Here is a 19,462-nt window from a genome sequence, read left to right on the forward strand (position 1 = left end):
CTATCGGAGCATGCTGGGCATCCATAAGACCTCAGCAGTGCCACAGGCTGATTGCCTCCATGCCACGCCGCATTGAAGCAGTCATTTCTGCCAAAGGATTCCCGACCAAGTTTTGAGTGCATAACTGTACATGAATATTTGAAGGTTGACGTTTTTTGTATTAAAAACACTTTTCTTTTATTGGTCGGATGAAATATGCTAATTTTGTGAGATAGGAATTTTGGGTTTTCATGAGCTGTATGCCAAAATCATCCGTATTAAGACAATAAAAGACCTGAAATATTTCAGTTAGTGTGCAATGAATCTAAAATATATGAATGTTAAATTTTCATCATGACATTATGGAAAATAATGAACTTTATCACAATATGCTAATATTTTGAGAAGGACCTGTAGAGGAGTCGTGGGCTGAGGAAGCCAACGTGCCATTGCATTAGTGAGACACATTAAGGATTCATAAATAGGTTGCACATATATTGAATGAAAATGCATTCTATTCATAAATTCATAATCACTTACAGCTGGTGCCCTTATAGCAGTATGAGTGCAGTCCACAGCTCTGATCGTATTCAGAAATCGGTTCATCGCTGCAAATGAGAGCTACAGTTTAGGGGAACTTTCTGTATCTGAGCAACATATGGATGAGGCCGCTCAGGGATGACTGTTAAATACCCGACCTGTCAGTCAGCGAGACCCTGAACTTGAACTGGTGTTATGTCCTCCGAGCCAGCTCCTTGCAGAACTCCAAATTAATTGCTCTGCGCGTCTAAACCGGCTAATAAGCGATCATCATCATCATGTGCCAGCAGGTCAGTAGGATCTCTGAATAAAACGCTCCCTCCAAATTCTTATATCCTCCAGCTGTGCCAAACCCATCATTCCACATTTATGCGTAACTTTACGCAGCTATTTATGGACATGTGTGATTGTCTACCGCTTGTTCACTTTAGGAATCATCAAACCTGAATTGATATGCTAGTCCGACACCGTTTTCTTTTTTAGTGAGAATGAAAGTGTCCCTTAGATTATTCACATGCATTTTATGCTCCTTAGCGCACAGACCGATGAGCATTTAAATCTACAGGTGACAGAAACAGAGGAAATTTTACAGTTAACATCCGATTGAGGTTGTGTTACGTTATTGTATGAGGCTAAATGTAATTCAGTTTCATAGCTCGGGTTTAAAACATAAAAGATCAAACTCATGAAAAAATATCAGGTTTGATGCTCTATGAATTAAATAAAGCGGAATGGAGTCTTATTCCAGTGTATTTAGGTAAGTTTTAGTTTTCTGTAATTTATTATTGTCGACTAAAAAACGTTGCGTGGCTTGCGCACATTTTCACGGCAGAGATTTTGTAATGTTGGTTTGAACCGTCCGGCCACCGTACTTTCACGCAACGTTCATTTCCTACATGCCGAGTTGTGCGTAAAACATTGCGCCGCAAGATTTTTGTGCGTAAGTATACACTTTGTACATGAGGCCCCAGGACATTAATCTCCATGCTACGATGCCAAAACAACAAGTCTTGTGCAGTCTCTGCAAGAGCGTCCTTCAGTTCTCTTTTGATTACTATTTAAGAAATTTAAATAAGCAAATACGTTATTGTATGTTTGATGATTAAAATTTGCAGTTCATAATGTAAAAGGTAATTTGTTTTGTTACTATTGTTTGTAATATATTTTTATTTGTACAATATTAAATATATATATAAAAAAAATGCCTAAAGTATTTCTAACTACAACCATCTCCTAAAAGCTAGCTAAGTTGTCAAAGAAGTTACAAAGAAAAATATATTGCAATTTTAAAGATTTATATCCCTCTAAACAGAGTACATATTACAGTACAATTTTGCATTTTAATATGTGAAAGCTTATTTAGTTTCTGCTAACGTAAATAAAATCACTGTTAAATAATAAATATGTTCAAAATTCAATTCTGGTAATAATATTTTTTTAATTGTAGAATTTCAGTTACGGGCTGACCACAACTTCTCACAAACGTTAGTTAGCTGGATAGCTAACAATCTAGCAAGCTAATTAGCTAACACATAAGCTAGCTAACTAGCCTTTGACTTTGCTACTTTGATGACATCTGAGCCAGTGACCAACAATTAATATAGGTCACTGACTCAGTGGCCTAGACTAGGGACAAGTTACAGCATATCACCTTTTAAAAAAAAAATGTATATCCTATTTTTGTGTGTTGCAAAATGTCACAATACTAATCTAATCTAGTTGTATCATTTTGTCTAGTAACCTTATTTGAAAACGTGCTAGCATTTAGTAACTGCAGCAAACATAGCTATCATTATGTAACATACAAATGCACAAACAACAACTTCTTAGCTGATCACAAATAAAAAACGTTGCCTTTGATCTTTTTAGATAAATGTTTATTCTTTGATAAAATGTTGCTACTTTGTAAAACTCAATCCCTTTAACCAACCTGACTGACATATTTAAGTCATGTCACTCACTTTAAATGGTGGAGACACTACAAGGCCACATAAAAGTGAATGAGGGTTTCACTCAGCTGATCTTAAAATGATGAAAGACTTTAATGAGATGGCTGCCTGAAATTCATTAAAATGAATAAAAGGTTCAGTAGATGAGTGAATCACTAGGCCTTCTGCATTTCACAATTCATTTGTGAAGCTAGGAGAAAAACAAAACAGATGCCTTTTTTATAGAAAAACAATTTATTTATGTACTTTGTTGAATTATATGATCACAATCAGAAACAAGTGCCTATGATAAAACTGTGTATGGAGTAGTAATTACTGCTACTCTAGAATATATTTCAGGATATTAAATGTCTGCACATGTACCTGTGTAAATTCTTTAACAAAGATGCTACAATGGTTTATTCCTTTAAAACTAGGAACAATATTCGTAGAGATAACGCCCTTGCAAGACCGACAGACTATAATAAAGCAAGAGGAGTACTCACACATATGGTGTCAACACCATGTAAAACAATCTTACAAAACACACAAATGAAAAACATTTATAATTTTTTTTACACTATCATATATTTTAAAATACAAATACAGAATGAAATGTCACAAGTAAAAATTACACATAAATGGCCTCAGACAGTTTACCCAGCTTTTTATGAACATTACACAGACAGAAAACAAAAACAATTAGGGACCAAAACACAGATATTTTTTTGGTTTGTTTGCTGAGCAGAAAAATAAAGATGGGCTCTGATTTAAGACAATTGGTGTAAGGAAGCCCTTAGTCAAATCTGCAGAAAATATACTTTATGTTACAAAGTGCTGCAAATTTTAAGCAACAAAACACGTGTTTGAATATGACCACAGTCCCATCAGCTGCATTTGCTCAAACATTCAGTGTTTAATGCACACCAACCTGTTTCAGAACAGAACCATTACCCTAATTTGAGATCTTACACATAAGGTTTTCTTTCTCACTGGATCGGACTTCCATAACCCTAAAAATATTGCTTACTCCAAAAAACTCTAATCTGGTTGACTTCCTCACAGTGAAATGTTCTGAGTCCAATATTGACAGGTCTACAGCAATATGTGTACCACTGGTTAATTTCAGGTTGAGCTGTTTAGTTTCATGCAACAAAGATTTCAATCCATTTTGCAGTTTTCCTTCTCTGTTGTTAGGACTGGCAGCTCAAAGGCCAACTGAGGCACATTCAACTCAGTTTTTGTCCTGTTTTCATTCGAGAAAAGTAATTGAAGTTTGGTGAGAAAAAAAGTCTTGCATACTATGTTTTCACTGATGCAACCGCATAGGGTTTCCAGCCACATAAAATACCTTTTCCAAAGGCACAAAAAACAGACTCTCATTTATCGATTTATTCATTTTTCTGTTCCCATAAAGTCCTCAGTCCGGACCCAGGTACTCCACGTTCTCTGCTGCCGGTATGTGCCCGTTTGCATGTGTCTTGAAGGTGGGGGTGAAATCTTGTTGGTAGTCTGGGTTGTCTATGCTGTTCTGAGGCCTGTAGTTCTGACCGCTGTGGGCCAGGTTGTTGGAGTTGAAGGGCAGGGTGTTTGAGGCTGGGAGCTCATTGAGGTATTCGGGTCCATTGGACCCGTTCTTAAAGTAGTTCAGGTACTCTGACTCCGTGTCATCTGAGGAGATGGTTGGAAGAAGGGTGCGAGGTGGACAAGAATGTTGGTAGATGGGATTAATCACATTGGAAACTCCGTTCTGGTTCACGTAGTCTGAAGAAAAAACAGTTACAAAGGTTTATGACACATTTTTTGTAGTTTTTATTAGCTGAGATGACAGGAAATCAGTCATGGCACTGCAGAAGTAGTCAAAGCCCCATGAACATTTCCACATTTTTGTTCCAATACAACCACTAACCTCAAAGTATTCCAGCTTTGCCCTGTATTTATTTAACCTCCCATCAACTCCGACCAGTTTCCCTGTCCCCACTGAAGAAAAGCATCCCCATGTCATGATCCTGCCACCACCATGTTTCACAGTGGTCATGATTTGTCCATGATGATAAGCTGTGCTATTGTTCCTTCATACATACCGTAGTGATTTGTCAGAAAGTTCAAATTTTGGCTCAGCTGAACAGAGCACCTTCTTTCACAAGTCTGCCGTGTCCACCATATGTCTTGTTGCAAAATTTAAACAGGACTTGAGGATTTTTTTTCCTTACATTTGCTTTCGCCAACATTTTATCCCTGACCTTTCAGTTATGTTCATTGGGCCTCATCATATGGTTCTCTAACAAACTCTTAAGGCCTTCATAAACCATTATTACCCCGAGAATAAATTGGTGGACTCTCCATTTGGTTTAAAGTAAAGGTGTTTTGCAATTTTTCATTTGTATATATAAACTAATTTGTTGACAACATTTGTAAGAAAATGTCAATATACATCCAATTTTGGTCTGGAATAACACAAGGGTTTATTGGTTGTTGAATTCAATTCAGTTTATTCAGCTGATCCATATGGTATAGAAGTAAATTACCTTGATAAATATCTTAAGCCACTTTGCAAGACAAACAGGTCTTATTTATATCCAGTTTTATGGAATCCAAATTGGTTCAAATTCAACTCTGAGGAATATAATTCACTAAATACTTGAATTATATTTATTATATATAGCTTTGTTGTATGTAACCAGTTGGTGAAAAGACAGTGTGGATTAGACTTTATCTCCAAGACACAAATACAAAGTTTTCTATCAAATTACAGAAATATATTTTTCTTCCCTTTCCATAAAAATAAATAAAACTTTTCTGAAAAAGTGACTTGCACATTATTTTGTAAATTTATATTTCTCAATAAGGCAAGTTAAATTTATTAGGTGGATTCTAGTTTTTAATCCAATAAAAAAAATTAAAAAAATTGAGAAAGAAAGTAAATCCGTCATAAAAGCCATTTTCTATTAAAACAGCAGAATTATTCTTCACCACTGGATGTCTCTATTTTTACTGAGTCAAACAGAAGGACTTGGAGAAGCTCTGCAGAGAATCTACTCTGACACTGAAGAGGTTCACATTTAAAAGGCAGATATACTTGCCTGGAGCCGGCAGGAAGGCCTCGTCCAGGAATTTGTCTGTTGGGTCAGGAATATATCGGAGAACTATGCTTCCGTCTCTGCTTGGGACTCCGTTCTTTAACAAAAGACAGAATTTAATTTCAATATTGTGATACAGATTAATTGAGAAATAAAACAGATCAACAAAGAAGTAAACAGATGTATAAAGGGATTTTTACAAGTTTGGTTTTTGCTTACCATTAAGCCATTTCTGTTGATGCATGTTCCTATGCTGCTGTTGAGGCTCTGAAACACAAATAATGAAATATAAAGTTAATTTCTCACATCATGTTGTATGCTATGCTTTTTCTCCCACCGTTGTTGTAAACTTTCAGTTTTATTTTGTATTTTATATTTTAAATGTGTATTATAATTTTGCTGTGAAGAATTTTGAAGCCTCTTAGGAAACAGTAAGGATCCTTTGAATGATCATAATGATGTCTTTACATAGAGCCGCCATCTTTAGAACACACAGAGACCAAACCAAACATCCAACAAGCAGATTCATATGAATCAACGGATCAAAGCCCTGTTGTATCTGTCAGGATGTTCAAATCTTAAAAGTGAGCAAGAATGAAGACAAGAATCAACAGGCGTGGCAACGCAATTACTTTTAACAAAGAAAGAAGATTAAACACAGTGAAGCAGAAAAAATCCCTGCCGCACAGTGAGTGATATGACAAAGCAGACTCCCTCTGAAGTTTTACTAGAGTCCTCCTGACTGCAAAGTTAATCAAGCTTGAAAGCTCACATGAACTAACCAGTGGCTGACAACGGTTCCAGGTAGGAGAGCCAAACCTACGCACGACCGACACGGAAGGTCCTCATCAATCAAAAAGCCCGCTGTGACAAAACGTGGGAGCAGAACAGCCTGAGGATGTTGGGTGGGTGAGATCAGGATTGGAGAGCTGTGAGTGAGGACGGCTGCTGCTAATATGGGTCAGTTCAGGTAACGCTGGCTGCTTTTCACTGCTTTTCAACTTTACTGCTCCCATCTTGTGGTCCGTTTAGATGCTGATGATTTTTTTATTGCTGATTTACGGAAAGTGAAAGATCATTTCATTCCTTTAAGCTTGATGATGGTGGAGTTTATTTTCATTCTGACTCACAGGGTAGTGATTATGCAGATATCCCCATTTCCCCTACACAATGTGAAAATAGTTTGATTTGTTTTTCAAACACTTGACTGCATGATGGTAATTTCGTTTTTTTTTTCTTTCAGTTTTTCATTGCCATTTAGGGAATTATTTACTAAGGAATATAGCAAATAATACATAAAGAAAAATGGGCTTCAAGTCCTTTCATATAGGTGGTACAGGAATCAGGAAAAGAATCGAAACACATGCTATTTATTGATGCGTTTATGGAACGAAAATCCTTAGGTTTTGATGCATATAAATAACAGGATAGAGTAAAAATCAGATTTGTTTGTATTTGACCTCTTCATTGCTGATCAGAGCTGATAGATAATTGTCAGAATCCAAACTCTGGCATAGTGATTGGTGTATTTTTCATTTAGACTAATCATGCAGGTTAAATCAAAAAGGAAAAAAACTGAAATGAAACACAAACATTTTAGAGATGATTTTTTACAAATACAATGCAAATATTTTGAATTAGAGATGCACTAATCAGACTTTTCCTGGTCAGTACCTGGTTTCCTGGTTGTCTTTTTTTGGATCTTTCCATACAGATTTCGACTAACTGTGTTTTTTTCTTCTTCAAGGACTTTAACACATAAGAAAAAAAACGTGCTGCATATTGTTTGATAGAGGTTGTAGTTTTGAATCCAATAACAAAAATTGGCATAACAAGATTATCACTTTTTGCATTAGATCATATGTCCCCAACCATTATCTGATTCTTATAAAATGTATTATGTTTAGAAGTAATTATGAAGAACCAGGTCAGCAAACTCCATTTATTTAAATGTATCTAAAGGAAGTGCCATATTTTCCGAACCAGGTGGAATGGTTGGGAAAACCCTAGAATCATAAATGGTTTTATGCTTGTAGGGTTTTCAGGTGAATAGAACAGATATATCTTTATTTAAAATGTTTTGAATATCAGATGCTGAATTGTGCATCAAAATGCACTTAAATAAATAAAAATCATAAATCACGATCAGCTTTCAGGTAAAACAGTGCCATCTTGTGGACGTTTTAGGTCATCACTATAATAGATTAAACTGCTGTACAGTAGGGCGTTTTTGTGGACCTTTAAACTGTTTAATAACAGACTGATTGGGTGCATATTAAAAGTTAGTAGTTGGCTTTATTAACCTGAGAAGTAAATTTTATACAAGACAGGCATTTTTATTGTTTTTTGGGTCTCAAACAATAATCAATGCATTTTGCACACGCAGGAACATACTGTGGAATGAAGCAGCGGGGTGTAGGAGGTGCTTGGGCTGCTGAAGAAGCCGTGCTGTGGCACCAAGTATTCATCTGCATCTACACCATCCTCCAGGCCCTCCCCGCTGATCAGGCTGCGGTAGAATTTGGTGTCTGTTGGACTTGGCAGGTGCATGCGGTCGTCACCCTTAAAAAAGAAATAAGGTTTGGTTGCTCTATCGCACTAATAAAGTCCATCATCAGACTGACTGCACATTTGAGCGGCTAGTACTGATGTACATTTCTACCTGGATGACAAGATAGCGGGGTGGATCTCGAGCCATCTTTGTGAACTCGGCTATTAGTTCCCGGAAATGAGGCCGGCTCTCTGCATCAATCATCCAACCTGTACAGACACATTAGCACAGATGATTAATGTTAATTATACCATTAACATCTAAAATTAAACTTAAGTGTCGGGTCAAAAAAAAATCTTATCTAAATCCAAGTCTTTTCACAACCACAGACTTTGATATATTTTAATAGGACTTTATGTCAAAGACTAACACAAAGCAATATATAATTTTAATTAAGCAGGAGAATTTTTTTTAAATGTTTTTGCAAATAAAACTTTTTAAATATCTCAAGGAGTTCCTAAACTGGCAGGCCAGACAAGGAGAGCATTGTTCAGAAAAGTAGTCAAGAGGGCAATATATGGTAACCCTGCAGGAGCTGCAGAGATCCACAACTCAGGTGGGAGAATATGTTGACAGGATGACAATTAGTGGTGAACTCAACAAATCTGACCTTTATGGAAGACTGGCAATAAAAAAAGGTGTTTGTGAAAGAAAACCATTTGAAATCCCTAAGGTTAAAGAATGTGCCGTGGAACGTAGGGGACATAGCAAACATGTGGCACGAGGTGCTCTGGTCAGATGAAACCAAATTTCAAGTTGTTGACCTACATGCAAAACACTATGTGTGGAGGAAAACTAACGGTGCACCTCATCCTGAATACGCCATGCTCACTGTGAAACATGGTGATGGTAGCATCTGGCTGTGGGCTTACTTTCTTCAGCTGGGATGCTACACTCAATGGGAATGTGGATGGAGTTAAACACAAGAGAATTCTGAAGAAAGCCTGTAAGAGACTATAAAAGACGTAAAATTGGGGCATATGCATGTGTTGGGATGACCCAGTCAAAGATCAGACCTAAAATCATACAAAGCATTTGTAACAAGACTTGATGTTCAAAGCTGGGAAAGACATACCCAGAAAAGGCTGCCGCTAAAACTGCACCGAAAGGCAGTTTTATAAGATATTGAACCTGGAGGGCTGAATACAGATGCATGCCACACTTTCCTTATTTTTTTGCTAAAATGTAAAAAAAATAAAATAAAAAACACAATTTTCCATTCCCTTCAAAAATGTACAATACTTCATATTAGTCTATCCCATAAAATCCCAATAAAATGCATTCAAGTTTCTGGTTGTAATGTGAAGGAATTGAAAAAGTTCTAGGGCTACGAATAATTTTGCAAGGTTGTGTAAATATAAACTCCTGAGAAGTGCTTACATTTCACCATGATCATGTAGACGTCTATGGTACAGATTGGTGGCTGAGGCAGGCGCTCTCCTTTCTCCAGGATTCCGGCTATTTCACTGGCTGGAATCCCATCATATGGTTTGGTCCCGAACGTCATCAGTTCCCAGACTGTTACACCTACGGCACAGATGCGAGAAGCAGTTGGTAAATGTCAGGCCGATGAGCTGTCATTCACTTTTGTTTTTGCCCTCACTAAACGGGAAGAAATAGAAGTTGACAGGTTGGTCTCTTCTCAAATACCACATACTCTCAAAACATGGATAAATTGGCTTTGCATGCAGGAGTGGGAGTTGACAGGATACATATCTGGGCTGGAGGAACTGAAGGAGGAGGGAAAAAAGGAGGAAAGGAAGTCTATCACTTCTGCCAGGATCTGCTGATGCTTTTGCCAGATTGAGCAGGAGGCGTGATCAAACCCTCGGGAAAGGAAATGTTAGAAGCAGGCCTGCTCTAAAAAAGCTTTGCAGTGTATGGTTTCAGTGTGTGTGTGTGTAGCCATTTATCCGTGTGTTCAGTTGTGAAGTGAAGAAATTACTTGAGTGGGATGAGAGAGCAATTTCCTCAGACATAAAATTGTCCATCTGAACCTGCTGCTGTGTAGGTGTGTGCTACCTGTTTCAGAACCTGGAAAGAAAGCTCTTTTTATTGTGTTTCAAAAGGTTTTGTAGATTTTAAAGCTCCAACAACAACATCTTGTGTAAAGATTCAAAAACAGAATCTGTTCTCTGCTTTGCTTGCTGTTAAAACACTTTATTTAACAATTCCTTCTGTGAAAACTGTCATCAATACTCAAGAGAAGCACGAGGGCCCAGCTGTTTATCTATTCAAAGCTACTCAAGCATTGAAGCTCAATCTGGGGCATTGCACGTTTTTGCTGTAGATTCAAGGCATTAGTCTTACCGTAGCTCCAGACATCACTCTGGTGAGTGTAAGTTCTATTTAGGATTGATTCAAGAGCCATCCATTTTATTGGTACCTGAAAAACAACAACAAATAAGTAATATAAGATTACCTTAAAACTACTAGAACCTATTTCCTGGGTTAGATCACCACCATGGGACATTATACCATATCACGCTACTGGTTATCTGCCTTGTGTTTTAATGGCATACAAAGATATGCGGCTTTAAGTAAATAACATTCCAGCAATGCCTTTCTCTGGATGTTATGTTATCATAAGTATTATGATTTCCAGCTAAGTCAGACTGTCAATAATTTTTCAACTGACTCCATATGGGGGACTCTGCTACAGAAATTACAGAAATGCTATGCAAATGCTGTAGCAATGACCCAAAATACCATGTCTTATTTTTATGCCATGTATTGCGAACACTCTTTCTGCACCTCAAAAGAGTCACTCACCTCTGCATGGTGACTGCTTGAAGTGGCTGAAATGGCAGCTAATCCAGCTAATAATTATTTAACCACTTGGGTCACTTATAAACTGTGCATAAAGCATTGAAGTTTAGGCCCAAGATGGTCAGGTGATTATTATTAGATGCATTTTAGTAACTTACTCAGTCCTTACAAAGAGGCACACTTTAAATTTTACTATCACAATATACAAGCAGTGTCTGTAATAAGGGGGGATCAGAAACGACACACATACTTTGAACTTTTGACAGGACTTGATGTTTCACAAAATTCCTTAATTTCTTTTCAAAATTGACCCAGGTAAAAAGCTTTCATTTTTTAGATATGCAAACATATGTGGCAAAATTAGAAACTGTAGAAACTGTGTAACATCTTATTAACAGTCCCCATTGTTTAAAACCTTTTAGATGTTGCCAGATTTATGACAGCAAAGAATGAACTAAATGTCAAAAGTTATTTTTGAGTTTCAGTAAAACTTCACTGAACTACAGGCCAAAAGTATCACAAGACAGCCAATATTAGCCAAATGTTTAGAGGCAACCTCGAGTTTCTGTTCACAATGCCTCTCTTAAAAAACTAATGAGTTTTATGAATTTTGGGATGTGTTTACTGGATAATCATATTTTGGCTTCATTGATTTACAGTTTTCCTCAATTTTCCTTTCAGTTTACATTGATGTTTCCAGACCTTTAGTGAATAAATGTCACAAAAGAAAATAAGGGTGTAGTTGTAGGGTTAAAAAGATTTGCTGGAGTCACAACTAAAGTTCAAAAGAAAAAAGCAAATTACAGTGTGCATTTTATATAAATGCCATGATGTTCTCTAAGCCAGAGGGTTTGTTTGTAGGAAGTAAAGACAGGAAAAACTCAAGTCCCTGACAATTACAGTTAAAAAGTATTCTGATAACAGATGTCATTGGTATACTTTATTGCAAAGTATATCAATCAATCTATAATATTGTTTGTACAAATTTAATCTTGTTTCCAAACTTTTAGGCCATAGTGTTTAAGTATTTTGAAAGTGCTTGGTATTACCGGGATCTGTCCTCACGATATTACTTTTAGTTTTTACATAATTAAACATTAGTTTTACATTGCTCAAAATGATGAACATAAAGTAGTTCAATAATATTATATGTTAATGATTCAATATACCATACATATTCTTCTGCTCATATTTTTGTTACCTAATTAAATAACAAAATTTGCTGAAGAAATGTTCGGGAATCATCAAATCTTGGATACTGATACAAATATATATGCAATCAAAATATATGCTTAAAATAGATATATGCACAATTAAAATATAAAACATAGGAACATGAGTGGTTGTTGCTGTTTTGAGACTACATGCCAACAAGAAATGCATGCTTGTGCAAGCTAGGAGATTTTTGCAACAACCACAGACAGAAATATACTGCAATACTGCATAACAGGTTGCTCAGTAGGAGATCTATCTCCTATTTATATTTCTTGTAAATAGTCTGCTGTTGTTTTTATATGCACACATAAACATGCACATCTTGTAGTTTTTTAAATTATCCTACTCAGTTGCACATTCCTTGAATCTGAATATGCTATAACTGTACAGTATTTTTTTTCTTATGCTGTAAATATGACCTTACTGTACAGTCTCCTATATTCTGTTTTTATATTTTTACCTTTGTGTGAATCTGCAGTTGATCAGTGCTGTCGTCAGCGCCATCCCAGCACTAAAAAAAAAAACAACACACTGCCCCTATAAGATTTAACTGACCTTTCCTCCATCTGCATGGTATTCTTTCTCATCTGCGTTGAGGAGTTTGGCCAGGCCAAAGTCAGTGATCTTCACATGATGAGGAGTCTTGACCAGGACGTTTCTGGCTGCCAAGTCCCGGTGAACTAAGTGGCGCTCCTCAAGGTAGTTCATACCCTTAATTCAAACAAACGGTTTGGAACTAAGGCATGAGAGCAGATCTTTCGATAAAGTTTCAACAATAGCAGGAAAGATCGCTTGGTGAGATGAAACATTATATGATGATATTAAGTGAAATGAAAAGCGATTTCTCTCTCTCACCTTGGCTATCTGAACACACCAGTTAAGCAGGTGCTGGGAGCCGATATTATCCTTGTTTTCTTTGACGTAGTCCAGCAGGCAGCCGTAAGGCATCAGCTGCGTTATGAGCTGCACCGTTGAAGTGAGGCAGATACCCAGGAGGCGGCACACATGCGGGTGTTCCACGCTGGCCATCACATAAGCTTCCTATAATGTACATGAACACATTACATGTTTTAAGATTGAAACAAAACTGTACAAAACAGAGCACACAAGTCACGTGTCTTACAGCCCATTTTGAAGAAATGTTAGTAGAAATGTGCACGTTTATCCAGGCAGCTGATAGCTAAGAAACATCTGTGGGATACTGAGTGTTGGGGGATAAGTCTCCTAGCAGCGGTCATACACAGCCAGCTCTCTTTTATTGCCTGAGAGTGGAAACTCTCAGTCATCATACCAGAAAAGCTGCTTTAGAAAAAAAACATGGCGATCATCAGTGCAGGCCAGCAAAAAACAAAAACAAATAAAAAAATTGGCTTCTCACATGGCGACGTGAGCAATCAGTTCTTCAAACTGAGCTTTACTTAGTAGGTTCCCTGTCACTGCTGTAATAATTGCAGGCCAAATATTTTCTTCATGCTTATTACAGCGTGGAGCCTTTGCATGGAGCTTTGTAATTCTGAAAGCAAGATAAAAAGGGAGGCTTCAAAGATCCTAATCTTTTTTTTTTTATTGCCCAGGAGTTAGACTTTAATGTGACTTCATGTACGTGACAGCCTATATGCATAAGGAAAACCCAGCAGCTCAACGACAAAACACAAGATTTTAGATGCTGGTTTGTCTCTTTGCAATGGTGCATTCAGAACAGACTGCAGCTTCAGAGTTGCGTTTGTTTCCCTAGCACCTCCGCTTTGTAATTACATATCAACGCCTACACATGGCTCTCCAATGAATTAATCCCACTTCCCATAACTCCACAAGAGAGTGTGTGTGAGTGTGAGTCCATGTGTAATGTGATAAACATTTGTTATTGCCAAGAAAACAAGCCCTCGCTAATTTTAGAGAAGGCTGGATGTGCTGTAAATTCCAGGATAAATTGTAGTTCATCCAGCAAGCAGCTGACAGCAACTTCGTGCAACACATTAAAACCGCTGCCAATACTTTTTTTTAGTGAAATTCAAACATTTTGATATTTTGCTTCACTTTCATTTCCAACTGAAAGCTCACATTCAACCAAAATGGACTGGGACAAGACCACATTTAATGAATGTTTCTTATGTTAAGCTTGAAGACCGGAATTTTACAAAAACAAATCAGAAAACCTACATCCAAGATCTCTTGGTTTGCTTTGGGTGATGTGGCCTCTCTTAGAACCTTGATAGCCACTGGAATCTTCACATCCTCTCCTTCTGGGACCCAAAGACCCTGCAAGGACCCAATGTTTTTTTTGTCATTTTTTTATACTTGAAGTGTCAATATATCACATAAGCAGACACATAAATATTACACAATGTACAAACTGATTATAAATATTTGTATGTATATGCTTTTTGGAAGCTTTCCCATCCTAAAATGTACTTTTAATCAAAACAACTGACAACTATTCACTTACATCTTTAAAAAGTAGAATATCGTTGAAAAATGTATTTATTTAAGTGATTCCATTCAAGAAGTGAAAGTCATATTATAGAGATTTATAACACACAAAATGATCCATAAGACCAAAAGAAAATGAAGTTTTAATCCTGAAATGTTAGGTTATTGCCCACACAATTAAAGGAAAGACTGCTCACTTCACAGCTTTCCAACAGACCATCACTGACACTCTCTTCAAGGAGAGGAATACACAAAAGCTCAGTGTCAAAGAAGCGGGCTGTTCACATAGGGCTGGATTTAAGCACATTTATAGAAAGTTGAGTGGAAGGAAAAGGTACAAACAGAGTTCGTGATGATTTGGGGATCTGTACTATCTGCTGGTGTTGATCCAATGTGTTTTATCAGGTCCAAAGTCAGCACCGCCATCTACCAGAACATTTTAGAGCACCTGATGCTTCCCTCAGCTGAGAAGCTTTAAGAAGATACAGATTTCATTTTCAAGCAGGTTTTTGCAACGGCCTTTATTACCAAAAGTACCAATACCCACTTTAATTACCAAGACATCACTGTGCCTGACTGGCCACCAAACTCACCTAAATATACCTCAGCAGAGAAAACTTGAGGTATTTCAAAGAGGAAGATGAGAGATACAAAACCCAATAATGCAGATGAGTTGAAGACCACTATTAAAGCAACCTGAGCTCCCTTAAAACCTCAGCAGGGCCACAGGCTGAGAGCCTCCATGCCATGCTGCATTGATACAATAATTGATTCAAAAGGAGACCTAACCAAGTACTGATTGCATATACTGTACAGGACATAGACACACTTTTGCAATATTCGTACATTCTGAGTTTTGAGTTCTCCTAAGCTGTAAACCATAATTGTCAAAATCATCAGAAACAAAACCTTGAAATATCACTTTGTTGATAAAGAATCCACACTTTATACAAGTGTCCTTTTTAATTGAAATTACTAAAGTAAATTAACTTTTAGATGATATTCTACTTTAATATACACATGTCAATCAGACCTATTAACAAATAAATCCACAGTTTCAAAAAGTGTTTGAGTTATCTGTTCTCTATTTGATGATTTACCTCTTAATTAAAGATCGAAATAAACAGATAGCCCAAAGGGTACATTTTTGTGTCCTAAATACAAATCCCCAAATGTGATTACAGCAACAGCTCAGACAGCAACAGTGAAGTCAGTATGCATGATGTGGCAAGGTCAAAATGTGTTGTAATTGAAAAATTGAAAACACATGTAGATCTGCGAAAACTCAGCATTATTCAGCTATAGTTTCAAAACTGCTCAGCATTGGAGTTTCTATTTTACAACAGGGTATTATGAAAGCTAAACCTGTAATTACCTTGTAAACTGTACCAAAAGCTCCTGATCCCAGCACTTTAATTTTCTTAAACTCTGGTTCCTTCAGTATCCGCAGCAGAGCTTGGTTTGGTGCCTGTCCACTCGGAGTGAGAGGTTCAACCAGCTGCATAGAGGGAGAGGAAACCTGTAAAAATCTGTTCAAATAAAAAATTGCAAGTTTGTGTTTTAAGCTTTAGCGGTCTCTCCTTACCTCCCTCTCTTGAAGCAGTCTGCGCATCGTCCTCTTCCTCTTGATGTGGCGGCGGCGGAGCAGCACGAAGACAGAGATGCCGGTGATCAGAACAACCAGCAGTCCACCAACAACCCCGGCTGCAATCATGGAGAGACCTGAGGGCCTTTCAGATATGAAAAAAAAACTGATTTAAGTATATAAATATAAAGAACCCTAACATACTACATGAAGAGATACAAGAGAGTAGAAAAAGTAGATAAGCAAATATATATATTTTATACAGATGGTGACAGATTAATTGGCAGTCCTGGTAAAGAGAACCTTAAAATAAAGTAATCTTTTACCGCAATATAATAATGTCATATTAATTGTGTTTGTAAAATACAACCTTTAATTTTAGTGAATTTATTGAGTGAAGAAAAACCCCATGTTAATTAAAGAATATTGCTATATCTGGGCGCAATTACTACAAATGCAACTGAAGCATTTTCTTCATTTAAACTTAATTTTCACAGTTCAGAGTTTCTAGGAACTTCTTATTAGTTATTTGTTAGTTTCTTTGGGATTTGAGTAGGATGTGACACAGATGCCAATTTCTTTTAGCCACTGGCCGCTTGCCTGGTTAACGACCCATAAGGCCATCACACACAGTGAGCATGATGAGAAGGAATGGTACTGCAGCAATGAGTGGCATCTTGGAGTCACCAAGTGTCCCCATTAGACATTATCTAAATGCTACCCATCTGATGTATAGCAAAGGAAGAGTACGAGCAAAGTCACCTCATGCATACTGTTAAGCATGGTGGAGCATGTGTGAAGCTGTGGGCCCGTTTCTTTTTAAACGCCTTGAGAAGTGCATAGCACCATAGACTCTTTGCAATATCAGATTTTAAATTAAATCTATTGACCTCTGTCAGGACACTGATAGTTGTCATTCCTGAGCCAAAAGAAAAGGGAAAATCCACATAGAAAAATGTTCACCGGACACAAAGTCAATCTTCCTTCACGGCCATCTCAGTCCTGAGACCTAAATCTAATAGGAAACCTGTGTAGTGAGCTGAAGACAAAACAAAGATTTTGATTTTCTGAAATTTTCAGTTTGAGTTTATAATGCTATAATAAAAAATAAAATATGTTAAGGCCTTTAACACATCTTTGCCATGGAGGAAAATAAGGCAGCGTATTAAATTAATGAACAAGAACTAAATCGTCTGAAAGTAGCAAAAGTAAAAGTACATGCACTATTTCTCAGCTGTAACTGTGCCTCGTGTTTCTTTTATCACCACCTTCTAATCTGTTATGTTTTTGCTTATTCCTTTGTACAGAGCAGCTTTGACTCTGGATTGTACTTGTTTTTACTTCTACAAATTGCTCTGCTCCTGTGTTTTTATAGTATTTCATTTGGCTTGGAATCACAGCTTTGACTCAATCACCACAAAAGCTTAATTTTTGGAGATCTTGAGTGGCATGGATTGTGTACCTAGGGTTTTCCTGCTGCATCTCAAAACTATATCAAACTCATGTTCAAAAGCCTGTGCACAGTTCCTGTGACAATCTGCACAAAGGTAGCAAGGCTTGAGTTTTTGGCAAGTAGCACCTTTTTCCATGCAGTTTTTCCATGAACACCATTGTTGTTTAGTGTTTTTGTGATGACGCCCTAAAACCTTAGCCAATGTGGGAAAGGACTGCTCGGTTTCTTAGAAGTTATACTGGGTTTCTTCATGACATGACCAATAGTTGTTGGTCAACCAGTTCTGGTCAGTAACAATGGTCTTGAATTTCCCCACATTTATACACAATTTGTCTGACTGCGGATTGCTGGAGTTCAAACAGATCCCAGAGATAAATTAGTAACATTTCCCAGCCTGATGAGGATCGACTACATCTGTTTTGGTGGTCTTCAGAGATCTGCTTACAAATCAACCAACTTTGTTTTGGAATTCAAGTTTTAATAAATACAATTTGGTGACTAACAAATGTTTGTCATTCTATCAAAGTTTCTCAACAATTTTCATGAACAAATCTTTCAAAACCCAGTTTCTGAGAGTTCTCCGTTCTTTGGTTCATTTTATATAAAATACAAAAGTTCTGAAGTCATGGTAGACGTGGGTGGGTTGGTGGGGGTGTGGGTCAGATGGACCGACGGAAGGAAGAAGAGAGGAATAGAGGAAGTGAAGAAGGGAGGAAGGAAGGAAGGAAGGATGGAGGGGAGGAAGACAGGAAGCAAAAGAAGGAAAGAAGGACAGAAGGAAGAAAGGAAGGACAGAAGGAAGGAAGGAAGGAAGGACACGAAGAATGACAAATTACACAAGGAATGTAGAATGTAAAAAAAGGGCAAGGTAGAACATAGGGGATGAATAAAAGAAGGGAGGACACAAGGAAGGAAGAAAGAACATGAGGAAATGGGGATGAAAGGAATTACCCAACAAAACAATGAAGGACACAAAGAAGAAATAAAAGGACCAATGATGGAAAGAAGGAAGGAAATAAAGTAGACAAATACAACAAAGGGAGTAAAGAAGCAAAAGTAAGAAAGTAAGGAAGGAAAGAAGAACAAGTGTAAAGAAGGGATGGAAGGAATTAAATACTCAAAAATGGAATGGACACAAAGGAGAAATGGTGGAAGAAAGGAAAGAAGGACAAGGATTGAAGGATGGACACAAGAAAGGAACAACAGAAGGACAAAAAGAATAATGAAAGAATATGAGAAAAAAAGAAAAGAAGGAAGACCAAAAGGGATGTTGGGGAGAGGGATAGAAGTACATGAGGAAAGTAGATGGAAGGAAAGATACAACATTTTCCTAATATAAAATCAAATTCAGTATTTTTTCCATACTTTCACAGACTGTAGGAACCTAGTTCTTTTGATTGAAAACACCTAACTCTTATTCTGGCTAAAAGGATTCAAACACTTTTGCCCCCTCAGAAATCAGGTTCCGTTTAATTAAATTTGTTTATTTTCAATTTCAATTTGTTTTACGTGACATTTATGAAGTAACCTTCAAAACTGTGAACCGCTCAAGGACGTGTAAATTTTACACTCACCTTTCATCTTGGCAACCTTCAGGACCTGGTCCCGTGCACCTGAAACCAAATAAACGCAAATGAATGAATGAATAAATAAATTAAAACATAGTCCATCAACACATCAACTTGAAGCGATGTAAAGCTAAACCGGGCTTTGCAGTCAGTAACCATCAATAACCAATCACTGCTGCTACGCTTCTTTATCTTCTTTACTTCTGCCAGTAAAAATATTCAGCTCAGACTAAATATTCTGAATGGATTCATCATTCATACAGGTCGGCTGGGAACTATTTATTTCCGCATCCAAACTATTGAAATGTTTTAGAAATCTGCATCAAATTCTTCTTTCTCCACGACACACACAGAAGGCCAAGGA

At 37.2% G+C, this 19,462-nt stretch overlaps 1 protein-coding gene across 1 annotated transcript in view; it reads right to left on the bottom strand.

The window, feature by feature from the left end:
* Positions 1 to 2,683: 2,683 nt before the first annotated feature.
* egfra (epidermal growth factor receptor a (erythroblastic leukemia viral (v-erb-b) oncogene homolog, avian)) overlaps positions 2,684 to 19,462 on the bottom strand; it is a 62,762-nt gene continuing 45,983 nt past the window's right edge. Inside the window, exons 16-28 of the mRNA XM_047367286.1 lie at positions 19,105 to 19,143; positions 16,078 to 16,222; positions 15,868 to 15,990; positions 14,223 to 14,321; positions 12,918 to 13,103; positions 12,618 to 12,773; positions 10,389 to 10,464; positions 9,459 to 9,605; positions 8,190 to 8,287; positions 7,922 to 8,089; positions 5,747 to 5,794; positions 5,531 to 5,624; positions 2,684 to 4,211 (exon numbers count right to left, since the gene is read on the bottom strand). Of these exons, the coding sequence (XP_047223242.1) occupies positions 3,868 to 4,211; positions 5,531 to 5,624; positions 5,747 to 5,794; positions 7,922 to 8,089; positions 8,190 to 8,287; positions 9,459 to 9,605; positions 10,389 to 10,464; positions 12,618 to 12,773; positions 12,918 to 13,103; positions 14,223 to 14,321; positions 15,868 to 15,990; positions 16,078 to 16,222; positions 19,105 to 19,143 (1,723 nt within the window). The 3' untranslated portion in view covers positions 2,684 to 3,867. The remainder of the gene's footprint in view (positions 4,212 to 5,530; positions 5,625 to 5,746; positions 5,795 to 7,921; positions 8,090 to 8,189; positions 8,288 to 9,458; positions 9,606 to 10,388; positions 10,465 to 12,617; positions 12,774 to 12,917; positions 13,104 to 14,222; positions 14,322 to 15,867; positions 15,991 to 16,077; positions 16,223 to 19,104; positions 19,144 to 19,462) is intronic.

Source organism: Girardinichthys multiradiatus, chromosome 6 (assembly GCF_021462225.1).
Source record: "Girardinichthys multiradiatus isolate DD_20200921_A chromosome 6, DD_fGirMul_XY1, whole genome shotgun sequence".
Taxonomy (NCBI): domain Eukaryota; kingdom Metazoa; phylum Chordata; class Actinopteri; order Cyprinodontiformes; family Goodeidae; genus Girardinichthys; species Girardinichthys multiradiatus.